The sequence below is a fragment of the Gobio gobio genome (genome assembly GCF_949357685.1).
Source record: "Gobio gobio genome assembly, chromosome: 2".
In the NCBI taxonomy this organism is placed as follows: domain Eukaryota; kingdom Metazoa; phylum Chordata; class Actinopteri; order Cypriniformes; family Gobionidae; genus Gobio; species Gobio gobio.
This window is the reverse complement of record NC_137098.1, coordinates 61,506,709-61,532,387: the sequence shown is the minus strand read 5'-3', so window position 1 is coordinate 61,532,387 and position 25,679 is coordinate 61,506,709. Positions and strand designations below refer to the sequence as shown.

At 40.0% G+C, this 25,679-nt stretch overlaps 2 protein-coding genes across 2 annotated transcripts in view; both read left to right on the top strand.

Moving 5' to 3' along the window:
* The first annotated feature begins 6 nt into the window (after positions 1-6).
* The window catches only part of LOC307122799 (butyrophilin-like protein 2), a 40,570-nt gene continuing 14,897 nt past the window's right edge, over positions 7-25,679 (top strand). The window contains exons 1-3 of the mRNA XM_079811018.1: positions 7-191; positions 1,464-1,811; positions 1,903-2,172. Coding sequence (XP_079667144.1) covers positions 134-191; positions 1,464-1,811; positions 1,903-2,172 — 676 coding nt within the window. The 5' untranslated portion in view covers positions 7-133. The remainder of the gene's footprint in view (positions 192-1,463; positions 1,812-1,902; positions 2,173-25,679) is intronic.
* Positions 20,527-25,218, top strand: LOC307122800 (erythroid membrane-associated protein-like). The gene is made up of 3 exons (XM_079811019.1): positions 20,527-21,796; positions 22,050-22,076; positions 22,258-25,218. Exons 1-3 carry the CDS (start codon positions 21,688-21,690, stop codon positions 22,854-22,856), a joined length of 735 nt encoding a protein of 244 aa, XP_079667145.1. The 5' UTR covers positions 20,527-21,687; the 3' UTR covers positions 22,857-25,218.

The window sequence follows — 25,679 nt, the reverse complement described above, 5'->3', positions numbered from 1 at the left end:
CTCCTTAAAGTGAGATGAAAGTGAAAGTAACGGACACCCTGTCTGTAACGGCTGTAAACGGAATTTGCTTTTAAGAATGTCTCGGGAGTATGTTTAGTGAAATTACAATAGATTACGATTGAGTTTTTCGAGGATGAAGGTTGTCAGTGTCATTCTGCTGATTCTTCGCAGCATCACAGAGTCCAAATTAGGTATTTGTGTGGGTTCAAGTGTGTGAGGAAGAGTGTTTGCATATATATGTTTGGTGTCTTGCCCTGTCATTTTTGCTGAGGAATTAGCTTCGGATTAATTGTGCATATTTTTTCGTTAGTTTCGTTTAAAAATTAACAGTTAAAAGTGTCTATAGAAATCGTTTGTTTGGGAAGGTCAGTGGAGTGCTTTGAATGGGCAGAAGTGAAAAATGTCGTGTGTGCCGAATTAAAGGGATAGTTCACCCAAAAATGAAAATCACCCCATGATTTACTCACCCTCAAGTCATCCTAGGTGTATATGACTTTCTTCTTTCAGACGAACACAATCAGAGTTATATTTAAACATGTCCTGGCTAATCCAAGCTAGGTCGTCTGTCGGAAGCTACAGGTATTATAGTTTATAAAGTTTTAAATATGGATATTTTTCTCACCCAAACGCTTCGCTTCAGAAGGCCTTTCCACTGAGCTGTGTGGATATCTTTTATGATGGATGGATGCACTTTTTGGGGTTCAAACTCCAATCCTCCATGTACTGCCATTATAATGCTTGGATTAGCCAGGATATTTTTTAATATAACTCCCAAGTGTATTCGTCTGAAATAGGAAAGTCATATACACCTAGGATGGCTTGAGGGTGAGTAAATCATGGGTTAATTTTCATTTTAAAGTGAACTTACCCTTTAACCATATTTTGGGGACAAAGTGAGCTAAACCTGCAAAAAAAAATCTTCTAAAACCTCCTTTTGAGGACAAAAATGTGTAAAAACTGTATAAAAAAAGTAAATAAAAGTTTTTTTTGTTTTTTTTTAACAATAGGTTACAGTATTTATAAGCTGTATAAAACACTAGCCCCCGGTTTCACAGACAAGGCTTAAGCTAGTCCTAGACTAAAATGTATGTTTGAGCTGTTTTAACTGAAAGCAACTGTCACTGGGATATCTTAAAATATGTCACTGCCATTGTTTTGTCTCAAGATGTTTTTTTTCTGGGGTACGTTTATAAAAGCTACTTAAATGGCCTAAACCTGGCTTAATCTAAGCCCTGTCTGTGAAACCGGGCCTAGAAGTCTATGCAATGTCCCCATTTAGATAGATTTTTGTTTTGTGTGGGATCACCGTATGATCGATTTTCAGTGTTAAAAGCAGGCAGTCACATTTAACGGTTATCCTTAATTATAAATGTAGCTTTTTATAATGTAGTGGTTTACCAATAAATACATCCGCAAGCAAACAAAGGTTGTTATTTAAAAAACCCTACCATTTTCTCTCGTAGAGCTGAAGGTGTTTGGCCCAGTGGCGCCTCTCTTTGTTGCTGCTGGTGAAGACCTGATCCTGCCCTGCTATATCAAACCCAACATCAGTGCTGTGGACATGAGAGTGGAGTGGTTTCGACTGGATCTGGACAATTCACTCGTGCATCTCTACAAAGATCGTGAAGACAGAAACACAAAGCAGATTCAGTCCTATAGAGGGAGGACAGCGCTGTTTGAACAAGAACTAGAGAAAGGAAATGCTTCTCTGAAACTCTCAAAAGTCAGAGTCTCTGATGAGGGATTTTACAAGTGTTTCATTGAGTCCAAATCCTGGTATGATGACATTACAGTCCATGTCAAAGTTGAAGGTAAGCGAACTGAAAAGCTGGTTTGTAAATGGATGTATTCCCAGAAATGTAATCACATTTGTCACTTTTTCACATTTTCTTTTTTCCCCAGCTTTGGGAACTCCTCCTGTGATTGTAATGGAGGACTATAATGCAGCAGGCCTTAATCTAGTATGCGAATGTAAAGGTTGGTATCCCGAACCTGAGGTTTTGTGGTTGGACAGTGATGGGGTCAGTTTGAGTTCCGATGATCCAGAAACACAAAGATCCGCAGAAGGCTTCGATGTGAAACGCAGAGCCACCATAAAGAACAGCGACATCAAGTATCATTGCCGTCTCATTCAAAGACATCATGTGCTGGAAACAGAAATTATTGTTTCAAGTAAGATCGCACACGTTTTCTCATGTTCAGTTATTTTACTGTGGTTATATTGTGATACTATTTTAAAAGTAATTTAAAATTATTTATGAAAGTAGGCCTATTACGTTTTTTCATATTTTGTCAGCTTCAAATTTTGTCATATACATGATGATTGGGACAAATAACGTGTTTAGTCACACAAGCATGTCTATACACATATTTGGTTTGATGTATAATTTTAATGTTTTTATATTAGGTAAGGTACTTCATGCTCAGCAGACTGTTTTCATCTGGATATCAGTTCTATTCGTGTTGTTGATTATTTTGGGAGTTGCACTTGCCATTTTATCTTATAAATTGACAGGTAATATGATTTATGTTTACATTAAAATGTCTATTAATTTCTTATATTATAGCTTTAACTGGCTTAAAAATTATTCATATTCATAAATATAAATAAACTGCACAGCATACAATACAAGCAAATGAACTGGGGCCGTATTCACGAAACATCTTAAAGCTAAAAGTAGCTACTAACTTGCAGATATAGGAGAAACTTGTAAAAAATAATGGGCGTGTCAGCCCTAATTTTAGGACTCTAGATGTTTGTGAAGAGTATTTCACAAAGCAGCTCCTAAATCTGAAACGTTAGGGGTAGTCAAGAGGACTCCTTAGTCACTAAGACCAAATCACAATGGCTGTTGCTGGCAATCCGCCCAAAGACACTGTACACAAGAGGATAGAGCCTTGGTTGCTGATCCTTCTCCCCAGGCACGTGCAGAGGGGGGGGCTTTGGGTGCTCGAGCCCCTGCCCTTTTTCAAAATGAATCAAAAGTGCCCCTCTCAGACACATCAATGATAATATCGTGGTCAATAAAACTAAATAAATGTGATTATTATAACATGACATTGATGACAATGTATACAATAGTAACGAACGGCTCAAAAGTCGGACAATTTCTGTTGAGGCGTTGCCTTAACGCGTTGCTATGGGTTGCGTGCGTTTTGACTGATTGCTGATTTTCCTCTGTTCGGAAGCGGCTCTCGAGCCAAATATGGTCCTTTCAGAGTGTGTGTGGCCTTACGGGAAAAAAAGTAAACCAATATTTTTTTTCATCCATAATCAGAGCTAATGTGTTGAATTACAAATCTATATATTATATATTTTAAAGTATTACACAATTCACCAATGCCCGTTTGTCATCATGTCATCGGCACCAACCAATCGTGATCTGGCAAAGCAAGTTCAAATTCCATTGGGCATGTGAAGTGGAGCGGTAATTTTCTGTTCTTATTCATAAATCGGTTGAAAATTACATGGACAGACGAACTAACGTTTCGGGCTTTCGGTACGGTGCGCGCGTGCACCGAACGGTTATGAAAACAATCTATAACAGTTCACAGTCGGCTTGTTTAAAGCGCGGAACACACTTCAATCCGAGTTCCCACACGAACATATTAAGTATTCAGTCCATTTTATCACGAAATTCAAACGATAAATGCCGTTTTAACGCTCTATTATGTGACGTGACAGATTGACGCGTATCAGTTCAACTTCAAGCGGCGGCGCGCGAGTGAACGCGATCATCTCTTCCTAAAGAAATTAAAGGTATGTTGAGGATACATTACAACTTACTGAAACGTATCATATGTTGTGTAATCGCTCCATCTGTGTTTCAACCGCGAAAAGACAATAAAACAGCTTGTAAACAATGTCATGTAGAATCACATTTACCTCAGAAGTCATTCATTGTCCACAGCTGTGAGTTCACTAGAGAGATTAACGTTAACTCTTTCACTGAATACATGCACTATATTAGCCTATTCGTTATATTAGCCTATATGTATTCATTACCACTTAGCCTGTAGTGATGTCTTGTTTATTTAATGTATGTTTAAATAAACCTGTCATGAAAATTACAGCCACTAAATTATTATATTTCAACAACGAATTGGAGAAAAAAATTATAATAATTAGATTTAGATATTAATGCAAAAACTGCCTTATGTGAAGCTTATGAGTGTTGATTATTATATCTAAAAATAAATAGCAAATGAATTTAGGCTAATAGTTTGGGCTCTATTGTTAATCTTTAATAGCAATATGTAAGGGCTCCCTATATAGTTTACAGCATTATCTTTAAGAAACTTTTAGTTATAACTGAATTCATTTAAGGACAGACACAATTTTTTTTCATTAAACCACTGTTGAATAAAAAGCAATTTTGTAAAACTGCTGTACCGAATCCGTACCGAACCGTGACTTCAAAACCGAGGTAGGCTACGTATCGAACCGTCAGTTTTGTGTACCGTTACACCCCTAAAATATATATATTTACATATTGCCCCTTTTTTACATTTGAGCCCCTGCCTCTGAAGAACTCTCTGCACGGCCCTGCTTCTCCCCTTATAAATGCAATAAATATTTTGATTTATACATTTTAATCTGCAATGACATAACATAAAGGTTCATTTATGTACAGGCAATATGCATTGAATGATGATGGGTGAGCCGAGTTCGAGTTCTGGCTTGTGGACCTTTCCCTATCCCATCCCCCCTTTCTCTCTCACTTGGCTTCATGTCTACTCACACTGTTCTATCATAAGAAAAAGGATAGATCATTTGAACATACTCTTCCCGAACTTTGTTTATAAAACATAATTTGTCACTTGAATTCTGCAATCTCTTAATATGCAGAGGGTCTAACAATTAGCTGAACATTTACAGTCAAACCAAAAATTATTCAGACACAGAATTTTTTACTAGTGGGTGCAGGACACTATAGTTAATTTATGTAAGTGAGGATAGCAAAATAAAGTCAACTGTGACATGTTATAACAAAAAATTATTCATACAGTGACTACCAGTAAAATTTATAAACATTTGGGACCAAAATTATTCAGACACCGTTTTGCTGAAGTGTTTTTCTTTAATTGCTAATGTGACCTTTTACACCACAGACTGAACACAATGAAGCTTTGCTTTGTCATTGCTTGACCTAAATTTGTATGATCTAATTTTGTACTTAAATTGAACGGCTGATTGGTTGATGTAATCCATTACATACCTTTCTATCAAAGTTATCTGACATTATCAAGATGAATTTGTTCTGTTGCAGTTTAACTCTGAGTTCTTGTCATATGCTGCGTCCCAATTCGCCTACTTATACCACAACCTAAAAGTGTGTACTTTTTTGTGAAGAAAAAGTACATACTTTAGAGTGTGTAGCAGAAGAGTATGCAAGCTTTGGGAAATACTACTTAGTCATCTTTAGCAGACTCTGTTGCTTAGTTACGTGCGTTCTGTCACCGTTTAAACTGCCCTGTCAATCATCGTCACAGTTCAAATCGAGAAATGTAGTAGCAAGTTGATCTGCCTTTCGTGGGTCTTTAATGCAGAGACTCTCCTCATGTGTTTGCAAAGTTAATGGCCAAACGTATCATTACCGGAGTTCTCAATGCTGCTGCAGGTGAAATATAATGTGGATAACACTGAATAAATATATTTTCGTCAGGTTAAATACTGATAATTGCTCACTCAAACCCCTTTATCCAACCCTCTCTGTCGGACTCGCTTAACCGTCATGTTTGTCGTTTTTTTACACTTTTTAGTACGTTTGTAGTTCTAATCGAATCCTCGTCCATCTCGCAATTGTGGGCAATATCAGCCGTTAGAGTGCGCATCCAGGGCCGGATTAACATAAGGGCTAGGTGGGGCTGAAGCCCCAGGGCCCGAGCACGGAGGGGGCCATAGTTGCCAAGTCCGCGTATAACACGCGACTTTGGGCTTCTTTTTTTGGCAAGTCGCGTTCAAAAATCACGAGTCGCGGGTTGCGGTTTTTTGGGCTTATTTTAAAAAATGTGGTTGCTTGTTAGGAAAATATAAGCAACTTCGTTTCTTTACATTTATGGTCACTGTTTTGTCCAAAACATTGCCTGACACTGTCTTCTCACAGCTAATAGCCATTCAGTGCAACGATACAAGTGCTGTAGTAATCCGTCCTCATACATCCCGCCTCCTTCTCCCCCTCATTGAAGAGAAATCGCGTTCAACGGGCAGGCATGTGACGTTATAAATGCACGTAATGATAGTTAGTAGACTTAAATAGACGTATACATTTTTACAAACCATGCCACCAGCAGAGATGTACAGAGATGGAGAGGAAACAGGGAGGAGAGGCACCTAATTTAATAAAAACATATATTTTTGTAATGTATTTAAAATTACAGGCTATTATTAAAAAAACAAGTATACTAATAATAACAGTAGGTAGCCTATGGTTCGAATTTATTTTATTATAAATATGTGGCTATATTGCAGTGCTCCCTTAGTGCTTGTCTGTGTCTCAGTGTGCATACTATCAATCGTATAGTAATAAATAGTATGTGACATTAGTCATTTTCAATATTTAGGGCAGATAGTATATGCACATTGATATGTAGGGCTTATCTTTTACAAGGTTTTGCAGTGTGTGTTCACTACTTACTGCCCATAATATGTGTGCATTAACTCCGACTATGGGTTACCATAATTGGCCTTCTTGTCACTTTTTCTCTTTTTTCATCTCCAAACCTCTTCTGTTCACAGCTGATCGGAGGATATTGAGTGTCCTTATTGCAATTTGATAATTTTTGTAAAATAACATCTGTTTTTGCTTTACAAACTCCGAAAGGTTTCAGTGTAATATGTTGCAGGCCCATTTATTGATAAAAAAAAGATTTATTATAAATAATATTGATGATAATAAATAATTTAATAATATTGGGCTTGTTTTGGGCTTGTTTTTGAAGCTGCGGTTGCTTATTTGTCTCGCGAGAGTTGGCAACACTGGAGGGGGCCCGTGATTGGCCGAGAAAATGATTGACAATCGATCGGGAGCACCTAAAGTTTTCCTGTTGGGCCGCTCGCAAAATTAAGCGCTGTTATTTAGGCTACTGGAGTGCTGCGAGTGCATGGGAAAATCAAAAGCCAGGTGAAGAAACGGCGCTACCTGAATAAACCGCACGCGCATCCAGCAGTGGCAGCGCGAGAGCAGCTGGGTCGTCGCTGACAAACTCGTTCGGCGCTTTCGCCGCTCCATTGAAGTCATAACGAGCGCCAGGCAGTCGTTTTATCCATTTGAATTTGATACAAGCTCAACATCATGTGTACAGTAAAGGCTCTGTGGCGAAATTGGCTGAACCAGACTGAAAAGCTCCGACCATGTCTGAAGTGTTGAGGTAAATATAGACTACACGATGGCCGTAGCCAGCTATGAGGTCTCCGAGGTCCGGACCGCTGTATTTTTCCGAGGTGTAGGCTACATAGCTAATAAATGTTGTGAAATAATTGACCACCAATAGAGTGCTTTATGTAACCTACACATAAGCTGCTGCGCGAGTCACGCGACGCTTCAGTAAACGGTGTGAGATGTAAGTAGCCTATACATTATAGCCAAACTAAACATTTCATATTTCAAACAACGTTCAATGTTAAACAACGAACAGACTATCAGCCAGAGCTCAGCTTTAGGAGGGGAAGAGACAGGGCAAGAGAAGGAAACTGAGAGAAAAAGAATGAGAGAGTGATGAAATGAGGAGAGAGCAGGTATGACCAGTGTTGCCAACTCTGGCAAGACAAATAAGCAACCACAGCTTCAAAAACAAGCCCAATATCAGGGACGTCGTTAGGCCTATTTTAGGGGGGCTGAAGCCAGAGCTGTCAACTCTCACGCATTGGCCGTGAGACACACGCATTTGATTGGTTTCACACGCTCACACGCCACACTCCCGATTTCTCACGCTGAAGTGCCAACCCGGTCTGTCAAATGCCTGAAAGATGAGTTTATCTATATCTATATCTACATGTTGAGCCGATCATGCTTTCGGTGAGGGGGTTCAAGATAAATGGGCAAATAAATACGGTGTTGCGCGACCTAAAGCTACATTCCGTTTTGGGTTATGACGAGAACGAGCCTGTAAAGAGCGAAGTGGAGCGCTGTGACGCTCAGGTGTGCGTTTCCCGAAAGTGTCGTTCGCTAACTATGGTCACAAGCTCCGTCATAATAAACATAGTTAAACGAGTCGTGTTTCCCGAAACCATAGTTCCAACGAACGTTCGCAAACAGCATCGCAAAGTTGATTTGCATACATTTTGTTCTTGCACTGATGTTAAATTTGTAGCCATTTTGCACTTGGGCAGCCAGTTTGAGATATAGCCTAGGCTATATTTGAGTATTGTGTGTAATGATTCTGACAGTTTTTTTCCATTGAAATGACTGGGGAAAAGTGTCCCAATAACCCTGAATGCCTATACTCTTTGAAATCATAATTACATTGCATTATGAAGCTTGAAACCCCAAATATTATAACATTCTTCATGAACAATTATTCAGTTATTTGTAACAATCTCATTGTAAAAAAGAAGAAGAAAAAGAAACATGGTTTCAATGTAGCCAGCTACTTTTTGATAGTAACTTCTAGTGTAGCTATTTTCAAAAGGGTAGCTTGAATATAACTTAACTACTCAAAGTAGTTTTTACTACAACACTGTTTTTTTAGATCAGCCACAGCAAAAAAGAATCACACAACAGACAGAAGAGCAACAGACAGGACAGACAGTTATTTTCCTTTTTCTTCCCTGTAAAAGTATGCTGTAGGTTGATGTATAATCAATTTGTTCTATTTAGACAAAACCATGCCTCTACATAGTGCTTTAAAATTGTGTGTGTGTGTGTGTGTGTGTGTGTGTGTGTGTGTCTCTGTGTGTGTGTGTGTGTGTGTGTGTGTGTGTGTGTGTGTGTGTGTGTGTGTGTGTGTGTGTGTGTGTGTGTGTGTGTGTGTGTGTGTGTGTGTGTGTGTGTCTATAGGATATACTGTATACAAAGCGTCATATAGAAGCATTTTGTCTTAATAGAAATAATTAATTATCAACCTTATCTATCAAAGGCAAAAAAGAAATCAACAACAAAAACCAATACTACCCCATTCAAATGCTGATGCAGAGTGTTTTCTGTGATGTGTGTGTATATAGCTATTATATATATATATATATATATATATATATATATATATATATATATATATATATATAGTAAACTGTTAATTTCAATCAGTTTGGGGTTGCCAGTTGGGGACTAGTTCACCACTGATGTCCGGTTAGAGACATGAAGAAGCAATAGGGGTTCAATTTCTTTGCTCTTTATTTCCAGCACATTGCTGGTTCCATATGTTTGTCTATGTGTGTGGTTTCATACTATATACGCACACATCAAAGGTGAAGCAAGCACAGAGTCTGTTTGAAACACTCATGCCATGCTGAGCTATTCACTAACATTAATCAATGCCACCTGCTGGAGATGGGCGGAGCAAAGTGTCTGCTGCTCAGACAGTGCGCTCTGACATTGGCTGATTGCCAGAGCAAGTCTCTCAGACACAACTTTCAAAATACAAGTCCCAATGGGCCTTTTAACAGCCGCCCCCAGATTTCTAAAGACTGAGGAAATCTGCCCATTATAAAAAGGTCAAAGTCCAATTTTAGTCTGGAATCTCAGGTAGCTGTATCACCTTAGCCACAGGTCGCACATAAAACTTGTCCTTAATTCTCACTTCAACAGTCCTGATTCTGTTATCCACCCCAGGGAATACTTGAGAGATCTGCCCAATGGGCCACAGGGCCCTGGTGAATTGAGGGTCCACAATCATAACTGTAGTTCCCACCTTTATATCGGGTGACTCTACCTGCCACTTGCTACGAGTCTGAAGACCAGGCAAATAAAACTTGATAAACCGCTTCCAAAAGTGATCTGCTAGGACTTGGCTATGACGCCACCTACGTCGACTCAATAGTTCACTTTGAGGGTATATCACTTGAGGAAGGGACGAATCAGGCCGCCCCATAAGGAGCGAATTAGGAGTGATAGGATCTGGATCAGAGGCATTAGAGGAGATATACCCTAGGGGTTTAGAATTTAAGATCCCTTCAATCTCAATGAGTGTAGTGAGAAGAGTTTCCTCTGGTATCGGCTGAGTTCCCAGAGTGACCTGTAGAGCTTGTTTCAGGGACCGGATCTCCCTTTCCCAGCACCCACCAAAATGTGGGGCATGAGGTGGGTTGAAGCGGAAGATAATCTGCTAGCTGGCAAGCTGTTCCCGAAGCTCTGGAACTAGTTCAGCAAATGTCTGTTGCAGCTCCCTTTCCCCTCCTTTAAAATTGGTACCCTGATCAGATAAAATTTCCATAGGTCTCCCACGTCGGGCTATAAAACGCCTGAGGGCCATAAGGAAGGAGTCTGTATCAAGTCTAGGCAGGAGGTCAATGTACACTGCACGTGTAGTCATGCACTTGAACAGAATACCCCATCGCTTTTCACTTCTGCGCCCAATCTTTACCAAGTATGGCCCAAAACAGTCAATGCCAGTAGAATAAAAGGCCGGTTTGAATAGACGTAGCCTGGCTGGAGGCAGATCGGCCATTCTGGGTATCTGTGGATTTTTACGAAATTTCTGACATTCTGGACAATCTTTGCGTTGATAACGTCGGATTGCTTCCCTACCCCGAAGGATCCAGTATTTTCTACGCATTTCCGCTAGTACTCTCTCAGGTCCTGGGTGAAGCAGCTTTGCATCATAGTCCTTAATGAGAAGCGAAGTGACAGGATGATGGGGGTCAAGCACAATAGGATGCATAAACTCAGGCTCAATCTCTTCACAACGACGAAGGCGCCCTCCTATCTTAAGGAGTTGATTTGCAGAGTCAAGTTCAGGAGCGAGGCTAAGGAGTCGACTGTGGTTATGCAGTTGTTTTCCCGCTGTCAGCTGTGTCACATCGGAGGGAAAGCTTTCCCATTGAGCTTGCTGAAAGATAGCTATTTCAGCCCGTCGAAAGTCTTCAGCTGAGAGATTGGCCCCATTTTCCTTGAGAGATTCTGCAGTGGCTGTCAGTAACTCTTGAAAGGTCAGAAACTTGCTTGGATCTGGTATGGACAAGCGACGTGCAGTATTCATCAGACCACAGAATGTAGAGTTTCTTAGTTCATCACTGTCAATAAGAGAGGATGTGGGTGTAACCGGCCACTGGTCAGGTGAGAGATGAATGAATGGTGGCCCTGTATTCCATCGACTTTGTGGCCCTAGTTCTGCCAGCCTCTTACCTCTGGTGATATCATCTGCCGGGTTACTATCGGAGTCCACATAGCGCCATTCACAGTGGCTGGTAAGCTCCTGAATCTCAGTAACTCGTGTACCAACGAAAACCTTGAAACGACAGGATTCTGATTTAATCCAAGTTAAAACTGTGGTGGAATCAGTCCAAAGGAAAACTTGTCGAATGGGCAAAGTCAGTTCATTCTGCAGGATCCTGGCCAACTGGGCACCTGTTAGGGCTGCGGATAGTTCTAGACGAGGGATTGACAGACGTTTTTTGGGAGCCACTCTTGATCTGGCCACAATGAATGTGACTTCCACTTCTCCCTGCTGGTCTTCTGTTCGAAGATAAGCGACCGACCCATAAGCTGACTCTGACGCGTCACAGAAGATATGGATATCTCGTTGGCTGGATACATCATCCTTTGGTGCACTGCAATAGCATCTGGATAAAACTATCGTTTGTAGATTACCGAGCTCCTCTGCCCATCTGTTCCAAGCATTCACTAAATCCTCAGGTAACATGGGATCATCCCAATCTCTCTTTTTGTCCCATAGTCGCTGCACTATTACCTTGGCACGTGTGATGTATGGGATGATGTACCCAAGAGGATCATATTGGCTGGCGATCACTTTATAGATGTTACGCATCGTAACTTTATGGCACTCTATAGCACGGAGCTTATATGACAAGGTATCATTTTGACAGTTCCACTGGAGTCCAAGCACTGATTCATGATTTGAAACATTACCCATGGCGATCCATTGCTCAGCACTGTCAGACCTGGATGCCACTGGTAAGTGACTGATGGTGGAAGGTGCATTACTGGCCCATTGCCTAAGTTCGAATCCTCCTTTTGCCAAGACACTCTGCAACTGGTCTACCATGTGCCTTGCTTCATCTACAGAGGGCAGACTTTGCAGGTAATTGTCGACATAAAATGCCTTGTGTACAGCATCATGTACCTTTTCACCAGGCTGACTGTTGTCCAGGACATTCTTTTGCAAAGCAAAGACAGCGCAACATGGACTACTAGTGGTCCCAAAGGGAAGGACTTGCCATTCATAGACTCTGGGCTGCACTTCTCTTTCTTGATCTCTCCATAAGAAACGGAGAAGGGGTCGATCTTCGGGAAGGAGTCTTATCTGGTGGAACATTCCTTTAATGTCGCTGCTGATGGCGATTGAATGTTCTCTGAATCTTAGTAGCACAGCCAGTAACGAGGAAGTCAGAGTAGGTCCTGGAAGTAGCAGTTCATTAAGATTGTTTCCTTGGAACTGGAATGAACAATTGAAAACCACCCTATGTTTCCCGTTATGTTCAACCATATGGTGTGGGATATACCAACTCACTGGAGTGTCTTCTGCTCCTGACTGTAGTTCAGCAATGTAACCCGCCTGCTCCAGTCGTTTAATTTCAGCCTGGTAGATAGCTGCTTGATCAACAGACTTACTGAGGCGACGCTCTAGGCTTCTAAGATGAGGCATTACTGCTGCTTTAGGTGCATGAAGAGGGGGCATATTTTTAACTCTGAGCAGTGGGGTAGCATATCGCTGAATCCCATCGACTTCAACTCTGATCGTTTTTTGTTCCAGCAATTTTAGTGACTGCTGGTCTTGTACTGATCGAGTACTCGTCTTCGCATCCCTCCATGGAAGGACATCCATTTGCCAGAGTCTTTCGACTTGTTCATGCAAAGTAGCAGAAGGTGACAAACTTGTGAACAGACATTGCTGCTCTGTGAAGCGATGTTGCAAAGCTTGAACTGGTCCTTGTAAAGTCCATCCAAGGAGAGTTCTAATTGCAGCAGGACCACCTGGTGGTCCCAAGCGAACCGGTTCAACTGGGGTAATTAAATGAGGGCAGTCTGATCCAATGAGCAAAACTGGATGAGCTGCTTCAATGTTTTGGAGGGGAAGTCCTTTAAGGTGACGGTACCTTTCCCGTAGAGCCTTAACAGGATGACAATGTACTCCAAGCCCCAGCTCTGATGCAGTGAAAGCTCCACTGATTGGATATACCTTGTTTGGTTGACAGGCTGGTGAAAGGTTGAAGGAAACAGCCGCCCCATGCAGGACCTTTAACTCTTGCCTGACTGTGCGCAGGGGCAGGTCCTCTGGCTTCCCTTTCAATTTCAGCTGGTTAGCTGCAGCGTGCAACAAGATGCTCCTTTCTGAGCCATCATCAAGAATGGCATAAGCATTTATGGATCGATCTCCATTTCTCAGAATGACTTTACACATTTTCAACAGTACCTTCTGACTTCCTAGGGGCTTGTCAATGAATAATACATCGTTGGCGGCCTCCCCCATGATAGGGTTTGCAGATGAATCCTCTCCTTCCACTACTTTGTCCTTGTTCCTTACATTAACCTCATGAAGAACAAGCAAGTGGCGGCCATTACATGATTTGCAGCGCATCTTGAGGTTACACTCTGATGATCTATGGCCCCGTCCACAGCGCCAGCATCTGTTGTGCCCCTTTATCCAATTTTGCCTCTGAGATTTGGAGAGTTGAGAGAAATTGGCGCAGTTATTCAAAGAGTGTTTGTTGTTATCACAGTAAGGACAGTAAGGATTTGCCATTGTGGTCTTAACTGTGACAGGTGATGGAGGTGCAGAAGGGTATTTCTCAGTGCTGAGTAGGACTTCGGTCCCTTTGTGGAATGGGTTTACCTTCCTTGGTGGGTCCCAAGATGATCTGGTTGAGTACCCTCTACCGGAGCGGCTTGTATATCTTGTGGAATCTTCTTGCACTTGGATTTCATATTCTAACCAGTCTGAGAAGTCAAGGAGGTTAGGAATCTTCACATTCAAGGGATAGATGAATCTTCTGAAACTGCTTCGCAGATCATGTGGCAATTTACTCAGTAGTCTGGACACATGAGATCCACATCTTAATTCCACTTTGCCAGGTTTACCTAATTGTCGCAACATTCCCACCAAGGATCTCACCCTCAGAGCAAACATCCGGAAAGTTTTGATGTCTCCAGTGTTGATGCTCGTTCCCTCCATCAATTCCACTATGCGCTGTAACGCCAATTGATGTGGCTGGCCATACTGCTTATTGAGGGCATCCATGGTGTGGGTATAAGGATGACGTGAACTGCTGTATGATTCAGCAATTAGCTGTGCTTCCTCAAGCTTCAGATGTTCTAGCAGAATATGGAATTTGAAGCGCTCTGTGGTATCAGCTGGCAGAATGTTTTCCAAAGCAATCTTAAGCCTTGCAAACTCTCTGGGGTTTGGGTGAATCAGGTCGGGAATCGTAGGAGTAGGTCCACGATATACTCTTTCTTGGTCAACCAATGAACTTGGAGAGTGGTGGTGCCTTCTCCTACTCTTAGATGATAGCTTATGCTGTTTTCTGGAGGAAGATTGTTGAGGCGGAGATCGGACATGACTTCTCGGAACCATGTTGGCTTCATGTCCCCCATCCTGCCTCCTACTAATCGTTCTTCCAGTTGGTGGACCGGGGTTAACCTTTTGTTGCCTGGTTGAGCTCAGGTGCAGGTTTCTCATGCCATCATCGACAGAAGAGAAAATACTTTCTTGACTGCTTGAATCCTCAGAGCTTCCCCAACTTTCCACTGAGCTACTACATTGTGATGTATCATGAGAGGCTTGTGCATCGCTTGGATTCGACCCCGGGCCCGTTACTTTTGGCCTCCGTGGGGCTGGTACTGGTTTAGGGCGGTCTAGGGTCTTTGATGGACCGGGTACAGGAAGTGAAGTTAATCTTTGAGGGAGTTGTGGCTGCTGAGTTTGCCAACTTAACAACTGTTTTACCTCTGCTTGTAGTTGAGACATCTGTGACGTGAACTTACTGTTGACCTGCTTGAAATCATCTCTTTCCTCCTTCAGCTGCTGAACTGTGGTAATCAGGTCACTATGGAGTTTCCTTAAATCAGCATTTTCCTCACGTAGTGCTTCCACATGCTGGTCCCACCGATCTGTGGTAAACCATCGTTGTGGACTGTGATAATCACCATGATATGCTGCTGCCTGTGGGGTCTCCATGCTGGCATCCTCTTCGGCTGATGGAGCACAAGGTGAATTTCGGGAATAGCTGGGTGGTGTTAAGGGTTTAGGTAGGTTATAACCAGTCAAGTCATAATCCTGCAAGTGTGCTGGAAGAGATGATTGTCTCCTGGGCCGCTCAAGGACTTCAGCTGATGGTTGCTTCTCCATAACTGTGGAAAACTCTGGCTCCGGCTCGAAGGACCATATAGTAAACTGTTAATTTCAATCAGTTTGGGGTTGCCAGTTGGGGACTAGTTCACCACTGATGTCCGGTTAGAGACATGAAGAAGCAATAGGGGTTCAATTTCTTTGCTCTTTATTTCCAGCACATTGCTGGTTCCATATGTTTGTCTATGTGTGTGGTTTCATACTATATACGCACACATCAAAGGTGAAGCAAGCACAGAGTCTGTTTGAAACACTCATGCCATGCTGAGCTATTCACTAACATTAATCAATGCCACCTGCTGGAGATGGGCGGAGCAAAGTGTCTGCTGCTCAGACAGTGCGCTCTGACATTGGCTGATTGCCAGAGCAAGTCTCTCAGACACAACTTTCAAAATACAAGTCCCAATGGGCCTTTTAACAATATATATATATATATATATATATATATATATATATATATATATATATATATATATATATATATATATATATATTTATTATTTATTTTATTTTTTGTTGCAATTTTTGCTTTGTTCGCGGCAAAATTTTGGTTGGCCCCACTAAATCTCACTCTAAGTTTTTTGGAAAAGTTGGCAGCTCTGCTGAAGCTACCCCAAAATGTTCCTAAGCCCCCCTAAATGATAATAAGAACAACAATAACAATTTGATTTATCAATAACCGTATCCTCCTCATTCATATTTAGATGCAACAAATTATATATATCCAGCTACAAAAAAATAGCCGAAAAGTCGGTATTTGGACAGAAGTACAAAGAGTCCTTGTGCTATTAAGATGATCGCGTCTCGTTGGTGAACTGTGGCAGCTTTCAGAGCGTTGCAGACCGGAGCGCTCCTGCAAGAAACTGCCAGGAGGATTCATCTCCGTTACCAAGGTTATAATCGTTAACGAAAATGAACGAAAAAACGAAAACTAGGTGGGTTGTCGTTAACTGAAATAAAAATAAAAACGAGGCATTACAAAAAAACGATAACTAACCAAATCTATAATGTGTTTGGCAAAACTAGCTAAAATAAAATGATGGATTAAATGTCCTAAGTTTTTGTCTTTATCAATGTCTTTCATAGAGCAAATAACGTTCCGCTGCATCTCCTTTCCCTGAGTCTCTCATTCACGCGCGCCCCACACCCACACACACACACACACACGCAGGCACGCAGGCACGCACGCACGCACACGCACACACACACAGCCCGTGCTCACCGCCGTCTTCTTGAGAACGAGTGTTCGACGTTGAAAGCAAGTTCGCGAAAGGTTGGCATCTCGTGAACACCTTTACACAATCACACATTAAAAAGTGGTATAAAATATTTTTAATTCAGAATATAATTTTGTCAGTGAGTTAATGTCGACCCGAGAAGCGATTGCTATTTTAGAAAGTTAACTAGTCGCAAGTTTGAGGTAAAATGCACTTGGGTTGTCGTCTTGTCGATGTCAAAACACTATAGCCTAAGCTGTGATTCAAATATTAAACAATGTTATCGCATTAGGCTATTGTATAAGGTAAATTTAGTATAGGGTGTGAAAACTGCACAGCTGTGTTATTTGTATAGGTTTAGCTCAATTTTAGGTTTAGCGGTATATTTGTATTTTAGGGTTGAAAAAAAATGGGTTGAATACATGCGGTTCTGTGTAATTAAATAGCATTCTGTGGACAACTTATCTTATATAGAGAGGAATTAGATATAGTATGCTATTACCTTTTCATACATTTACATGAGCAGACAGACAATATAAGTCATTGCTTATAGTAACTCATCAGGAGCAAAATCTGACCTAAGTAAATTCCCCAATCAGCTTTGATGTGTCTAAAAGCTAACATTACAGTAACTTTTCTTTAACAGAGTAGAAATGGAAGAAGAGGATATGTCTGTCACGTTTTACTTCTTAAAATCTTGGTTTCTTGACTGGTTGTTGACGTCAGTGTAGCTCTAGATATGAGTGCAAAGATTTAGCAAACGCAAGTTACAAATACCCTGGGGGCTAAGCCCCCCCTGTATTCCAATCCTAGTGACGTCCCTGCCCAATATTATTATATTATTTATTATCATCAATATAATTTATTATCAGTTATTTTGTTATCAATAAATGAGCCTGCAACATTTTAAACTGAAACCTCTCTGAGTTTGAAAAGCAAAAACAGATGTGATTTTACAAAAAATCATCAAATTGCAATAAAGGGCATGAAATATCCTCCAATCAGCAGTGAACAGAAGAGGTTTGGAGATGGAAAAAGTGACGTGAAGGCCAATTTAGTCGGAGTTAGTGCACACATATTAGGTGCAGAGTAGTTAACACGCACTACAAACTGTGAAAAAGACAAGCCCTGCATCTCAATCTGATACTATCTGCCCTAAATAGTATTGAAAATTACTAATGTCACATGCTATTTAGGATGGATAGTATGCACATTGGGATGTATGCAAGCACTAAGGGAGTGCTGCAATATAGCCACATATTTATTATAAATTAATTGGGAACCATACCTACTGTTAGTATACTAGTTTTTATTTTTTATTATAGCCTGTAATGATAAATATGTTATACAAATATTTTTTTAAATTAAATGAGGTGCCTGTCCTCCCTGTTTCCTCTCCATCTCTGTTCATCTCTGCTGGTGGCATTGTTTGTGGAAATGTATACGTCTATTTACGTCTACTAACTATCATTACGTGCATTTATAATGTCACATTGAATGCAATTTTTCTTCAATGAGGGGGAGAAGGAGGCGGGATGTGAGAACTAATTACTACAGCATTTGTATCATAGCACTGATTGGCTATTAGCTTTGAGAAGACAGTGTCAGTCAATGTATTGGACAAAACAGCGACCATAAATGTAAAGAAATGAAGTTGCTTGTCATATTTCCCTAACAAGCAAACACATTTTTTAAAATAAGCCCAAAAAACTGCAACACGTGTTTTTTTTTACACGACCTGCCATAAAAAGAAGCCCAAAGTCGCGTGTTATACTATGGGTATGACAATCTACTGCCCACCTGCATGGTTTTGAAAGCTTATTATTAAAAAAAATGTAGCCTTCAAACATCTTAAAATGCACATATATAGATCAGAGAAATCAAAATTTTCTTGGGGGACCATGCCCCCAAACCCCCCAAAATACCTCAAATTTGGGACCTCACAGGTTTTAAAACTCCTTAAGGCAGTTGTATATACTCAAAAGCTGTTGCTTTTTCTGGAAACCGGTTTGCTTTGACCTCATATCTGGAGTTAATGCATTTATGCATTTAAGGCCTACCGAATATTAAAATGGAAAATTCAGACAGTATATACTCATTGTATCTCTGTGCTTTGAAGATTTAGTTTTTAAAAAATACTAATTATTTCTGTGGTAGAAAACGTTGTGGCACTAAGATCGGCTACTATGGGGGCCCTTGGGTTTGTCATAGCCCCAGGGCCCTACATGTTCTTAATCCGGGCCTGTGCGCATCGATCTGCACTTCGAATTCTGACAGGAAATAGTAAACCATCCGGGAATTTTTGGAATACTCTTTTCAACATACTACAATTTGGGACATACTAATTATTTTTTCAAATACTATTTAGTACGGATAGTATGCAAATTGGGATACAGTAATATTTTATTACCATTTTCTAATCCAGGGGTTTTCATACTTTATGATGCCAAGGACCCCCAAATACACTCTAAAAAAAAAAGGTTCTATATGGCACCAAAAATGGTTCTTGGATCGTAATCATAGGGGAACCTTTTTTAGTGCTATATAGCACCAATTTTGGTGCTTCAGTGGTTCTTCAGAGGTGCTATATAGTCTAAGAACCTCTGAAGAACCACTGAAGCACCAAAATTGCTATATAGCACTAAAAAAGGTTCCCCTATGATTATGATCCAAGAACCATTTTTGGTGCCATATAGAACCTTTTTTTTTTAGAGTATGATGAACCTTTTATGGGGGACCGCCTTCCTAAAATCCATCTATATATTTTTATGAACATGTTTTTTTTCTAAACTTAAATCGGCTATGCTTAATGTTGGATGCATGATAAACCCGAAGAAGACATTTTTCAATTAAAAATTATTAGTATGAGCTATTTGCATTTGTATTCTCTGAACTTTTCTGAGGACCCCATAAAACCTTCTGGAGGACCCCTGGGGGTCCCCGGACCCCAGTTTGAAAACCCCTGTTCTAAACTATAGCGAATAAACTTATAGGCGTAATTTACGGGTGGGACGGGTGGGACATGTCCCCACCACTTTTTGCCAGGCTCGATATTGTCCCCACCACTTAGTAATTGAATTTAAAAGTAATTTAAAAGTAACTGAAAAATGTATTGCGGAAGGTGTGTATTAAAGCAAAAGCACAATCTACAAATCGTCATTCTTCATAATCTAATTCATTCATTTAACACATTTTTCCACCGGTCAGAAGCTTTTTTTTTTTCATTACAGATTTGCTCAAAAACTTTTGCGATTATTTCCTAATGGTCGATAAAAAAAATATAGCGAAATGACGGCGTTTCCATTAACTGATGTTATGCGACTAAAACATTTTTTTTCCTCTCGCGATAAGTCATTCCAAAAATTATGCCACGTATGTTGTTAGGTTTATGTATATCCCAGCCACCGCATGCCATTATTTTGAATGGAAAGAAACGTGCGTGTTATCCAAGCACTGATGGCAAGGAAAGCACCTTACACTCTAAAAAATGCTGGGTTAAAAATAACCAAAGTTAGGTTGAAAATGGACTAACCCAGCAATTGGGTTGTTTTAACCCAGCGATTAGGTTGTTTTAACCCAGCAATTGGGTTGTTTTAAGCAAACATTTAACCCAACCGCTGGGTTAAAACAACCCAATTGCTGATTGATTGTTTTCTAGAAAGTCTTTCTTTAAAACTAATTTTGTTTTGCATAAATTGTATTTCAATTTTGATCAATATTTAATCACCTATTTGGCTGTATATTTAATAAATAAGAAGCAAACCAAGATCGTCGGGAATGGGTTGACGTGCATAACTGGGCTGTTTCCGCGGCCATTGAGTAAGGCTGAAACTAGCGTCTTTCTGTTTTAATACATTTCTTGAATATATGTCTATAGGCCTATAGATTTGTGGCTGCACCGGGGTCTGTCATTACTAGGTTAAAGTTACGTCACTGTCCGGTGAAAATATATGTCGTTTAACGACATAAGATCTTGTTATTACGACATACTTGAGTGGGAAAAAATTAAATGTAGGCCCTATGTGGGAGCAATGCGTGACCGTACCAGGTGACCTGGTAATGCGAAAAAACTGTTTCCATTGCAGTTTTGCGAAAAATTTCCTTTTTCGAATTGCCTGAAAAACCACCTCATGCGAGCGTAAAAACTTTTTTGCGATATATGGGAGTTTTTGCGAAATTGCCGCGTTTCCATTGGCCGTATTTTTAATTCGCAATTTCAATTTGCGCAATTATAAGGGTAATGGAAACGCGGCTACTCACGCACAAGAATTGTGCAATTAATGAGTAGGCTACGCTGCAGTCTGCAGCTGAGTTGACTATAAAATGGTAAGTTCGCAATATTTATCTTGTGTATTTTGTTTGATATTAGGCTAACGTTACCCTAGATGTGTTGAGAATGTTACGTTTTGCTTATTGGATGTTTATAGAACAATTTGTGATTGTAATGCATGTGTACATCAACGTGAAAATTAAGTGCATTTCCAACTCTGAACTCAGTCCCCAAGTAAAGTCGGTTATTAAACTAACACAGCAAAACGAGTTGTGCGGTGTCCCCACCACTTTTCAAAGCAAAGTTACGCCACTGAATAAACTAATGTGATAAAATGTTGAAGGTGTCTGAATACATTTTGGTTTGACTGTACTTAGTGACACAGCCAACATTTTAAAATCTTTATTTAAAAATGGCAACATGATACCTGTTCTACAATATTTCTATGATTAAGTAACTGACAGAGACTCCTCCCCATCAGCCAATCACTGTGGGCATAGTTAGTAAGCGTGTTGACATCATCCATAGCAACGAGGTCAACCCCGCCCTTTCTCTTAGCTTAAGACTTCTCTCTATTCCTTAGTAAACGGTGATCTCTGCTGTTTTGTGAATAGTTTTAAGAGGAAACTCCTTCCTAAGAACTTCTACTGCGATTTAGTGCTAAGATCAAATGTTTTGTGAACACGGCCCCTGCTGTACATCATATTGGCTCAGTATTTGACTACATGAATAAAAATGAATATACACAATAATACGATTCCAATGCTTTTGTCTTGTCCATATTCAAACTATTTTGCAGGTCAGTATGTTTTTTCTCAGCAGCAAAGAAAGAGACTAGAACAAGGTACATTTGTGTTAATTCAATTTGTTAATTCATAATTCAGAACTAATGTATATTACACATTTTAAAGCATATAGAATAACCCTAAAACACTTTGGCAAAGTTATATCTAGTATTATAATTATTAGTAATATCTAAGAGTAGGAATGTTCCATATGATATAATGACTTTATATAATGACACATTTTTATACAATGTGAACTATATTAAGGAAATGTTTATGCTCCGTGTAACTTTGCATTCATGTCTGTTTTAGAGATAAAAGAAAGAAGAAAACATGCAGGTATGTATTTAGTATTCCAAAGTACCCATTATACACATAATGATCTGACAAAGAATACATTAATCACAATGTTACCTTAAATAGAAGTCATCCAGAGATGAAAATGCAAGATCATATATGAAGTGGAAATATAATCTGTATTTTCCATTTTAACAGCAACAACTCTCATTCTTTTCGACAGTGGATGTGATTCTGGATCCTGATACAGCACATCCATATCTTATCCTGTCTGATGATGGAAAACGAGTTAGTTGTGGTGACATATGCCAGAGTCTCCCAGATAAAGAAGAGAGGTTTAGTATTCATTATCGTGTACTGGGAAAAGAGGGCTTTTCTTCAGGGAGATTTTATTATGAGGTGCAGGTCAAAGGAAAGCGTGATTGGTATATAGGAGTGGCCAGAGAGTCAACTGAGAGAAAGGGTACAGTAACATTGTGCCCTGGAAATGGATGCTGGACTATCCGTAGCTATTCAGGGATTGATTTTAAGGCTCAAAACAGTCCTCCTATTTCCCTCTCTTTAAGAGAAAAACCCTGCAAGATTGGAGTGTTTGTAGATTATGAGGAATGTCTGATATCATTCTATGATGTGGAGGCCATGTTTCATATTCACTCTTTCACAGGCCAGTCTTTCAGTGGAAAACTTTATCCATTAGTTAGCCCCTGCTACAATTATGGGGGTAAAAACTCACTCCCATTGATCATCACTCCTCTTAAACATCCAAGAAATGGACATCTCTTATCTGATTATACCTCAGATAACATGGAAGCCTCTTTATAAAGAGCAAGCACCTTAATGCAGTTCATTCTCAGATCATTTTTAAATAATGTTTATTATCTTTTCCCTCATATCCATCACTGGAATGTCTCAAGTCCTTCATTTACAACCAAAATTGATCAAACATCTACTATGATACAATGGAATATTTACTATTTATATTTTGATCTAAAAATATAAACGACCATAGTACACAATTACCTAATTACCAGCAGGGTTTAATTTTCTTTTAGAATAGATATTTAGGCATAATTGGCCGAATTATGTGTGATATGTCCTTATTACATTATATTGCATCGAGAAACACTAAATTCATTTAAAGATGAAAATCTCCAAATAACATTAGTCAGTAGGCATATAGAGACTTATAGTGTTATTTTTTTTCCAGTTGGGATGACTTGCTTTCAAGAGGGACATCACTGAGAGTAGTGCAGAAAGCACTAATAGTTTTACAGTTTCCCACTCCCACAGCAATTCAGTCACTGACGCTTTGGGGAAAAGCACTCCATGCGGCTCCAGGGGCCTTCCGAAGCAAAGCAATGCGTTTTTGTGAGAAAAATATTCATATTTATAACTTTATAAACTATAATCACTGGCTTCCGGTAACGTCTAGATCAAAATCCTCCGCTATTCCTCTAAAATTCTCGTTTTAGACTTCTAGTTCAAGAACGGTGTTTCATTTGCTCTATCCTCTGTGCTTCCGCATTCGTCAATACATCATGTTTAGGGTCAGAGGTCACTCTTCCACCGAAACTAGACTAGTGTTACAGCCGTTACCAGAAGCCAGTGATTACAGTTTATGAAGTTATAATTATGGATATTTTTCTTATACAAACATATTGCTTCACTTCAGAGGCCTTTATTTAACCTCTGGAGCCGTATTGGATTACTTTAGCCGCGTTTCCACCCCAGGAACTTTACCCAGGATCTAGGAACTTTGGGGTGGTACTCGGTGTGTTTCGACCGCAGGAACCGGGGTCTAAATAAAGTTTCTGGGTAAATATTTGCCCCTCCAAACGGCCCTGTTCGAGAGGTATACTTTTCCAAAGTTCCAGAACTTTTGGGGGTGGGACTTGGGCGCTGAACATGCTGATTGGTTGAGACAGTGGAAGTGGAAGCGCAGACAGTAGCAGGTCTGGGGGGAAAAAAGTTCCTGTTAAAAAAGTCCCTGGTACAAATTGTTCCGGGTAATTTCGGTGGAACCTGGGCTTTTTATGATGGGTGGATGCGCTTTTGGGCTTCAAAAACACAGGCTCTACTAACTCCCATTATAGAAGAGACAGGATATTTTTTTTATATAACTCTGGTTGTGTTTGGCTTGAAGAAGAAAGGCATATACACCGTAAATTATGGGATAATTTTCACTTTTGGGTGAATTAACCCTTTAAGCCCTACTTGAAACCCTAATAAGTAGTTGGGGAGGGCAGAAATAAAGACTGAGTGCCACTAAAGCCGGAATAAGAGGGATGCCATTTTTCAGGCCATCTACCTCTACTGTCATTCCTACTATTCATGGATCGTACTAGAAGAGGCTTCTAGGGGGAAGCGTTTAACCCTACTTAAAACTCCAATCTGAAAAATTGGAGAGAGCAGTAAACAGGAGCATGGGATGCAAAGCATTCTGTCTAACGCAACCCTCAATCACTGAGCTTCATGTAGATTATAACAACCATCCACAACTATCCTACTGTTTGCATAATATAGACAGGACTGCTCCTCAGTGCCTCTGACTGATCACCTCCCTGAGGTCTTGCTTCCTCTTCTTCGCAGTGCACCGCTTCTTCCTCTTCCCTCGAGAAAAGGGCCAAGTGACCGTTCCGACGTGATTACGTCATCCTTAGCACCTCACAGAGCTGCACAAGATGAACAATTTAGGTTAAAAAGTATATTCATATTCATTTTTTTTTTTTTTTTTTAAATGACCGATTGTTTTGCTAGATAAGGCCCCATGGGATCACGCAGAGCCTCTGAAGCCCATCGAAGCGCTTTGAAACTGCATTGATTTGGACCTTGATTTGGACCAATTGAAAAGCATTATATGATGAAAAATCCTGGTACGTTTTCTTCAAAATATTTAATTTCTTTTCGACTGAAGAAAGAAAGACATGAACATCTTGGATGGCATTGGGGTGAGTAAAATATCAGGAAATTCTCATTTTAGGATGAACTATTCCTTTAATGGCGATCAAGCTCAACTGTTCTACTTTACCCATATTCACGTTATATTTTACTCACTTTTTCTTGACACTTTGACAGGAATGCAAGGGTTATGCGATCTGTACGCGTTTTATGTATAATGTAACTCCCATGCTTGTATTTATTAGGTTGAGTGTATAAAAAAAATAAAGAACTTCATGTCATAAAAAATTGGGACATTGATTCAAAGACATTCCTTTAATTTTGATTATAATTTGAATGCTTGCCACATGTGGGCTTTATTTTTTTGTTTTTGTGCCTATGCCTGTGTCATGTGATCTCTTTATTTGAAATGAAAGTGAAAGTAACAGACACGTGGCTGTTAAAGAAATGTACTTTTAAGAATGTCTCAGGAATATGTTTTGTGAAATTACAATAGATTACGATTGAGTTTTTCGAGGATGAAGTTTGTCAGTGTCATTCTGCTGATTTTTCGCAGCATCACAGAGTCCAAATCAGGTATTTGTGTGGGTGTGCGTAAATGTGTGTGTGAGAGAGCATTTCACAATGTAGGAAATGTTTTGTTCTGTGTCTTCTGAGGATTTAGCTTTGGATAAGTTAAAGTTGAAATGTCTCTAGAAAGCCTTTGTAGTTTGGGACATGAAATGGCCAGTGCTTGGAGTGGAAAAG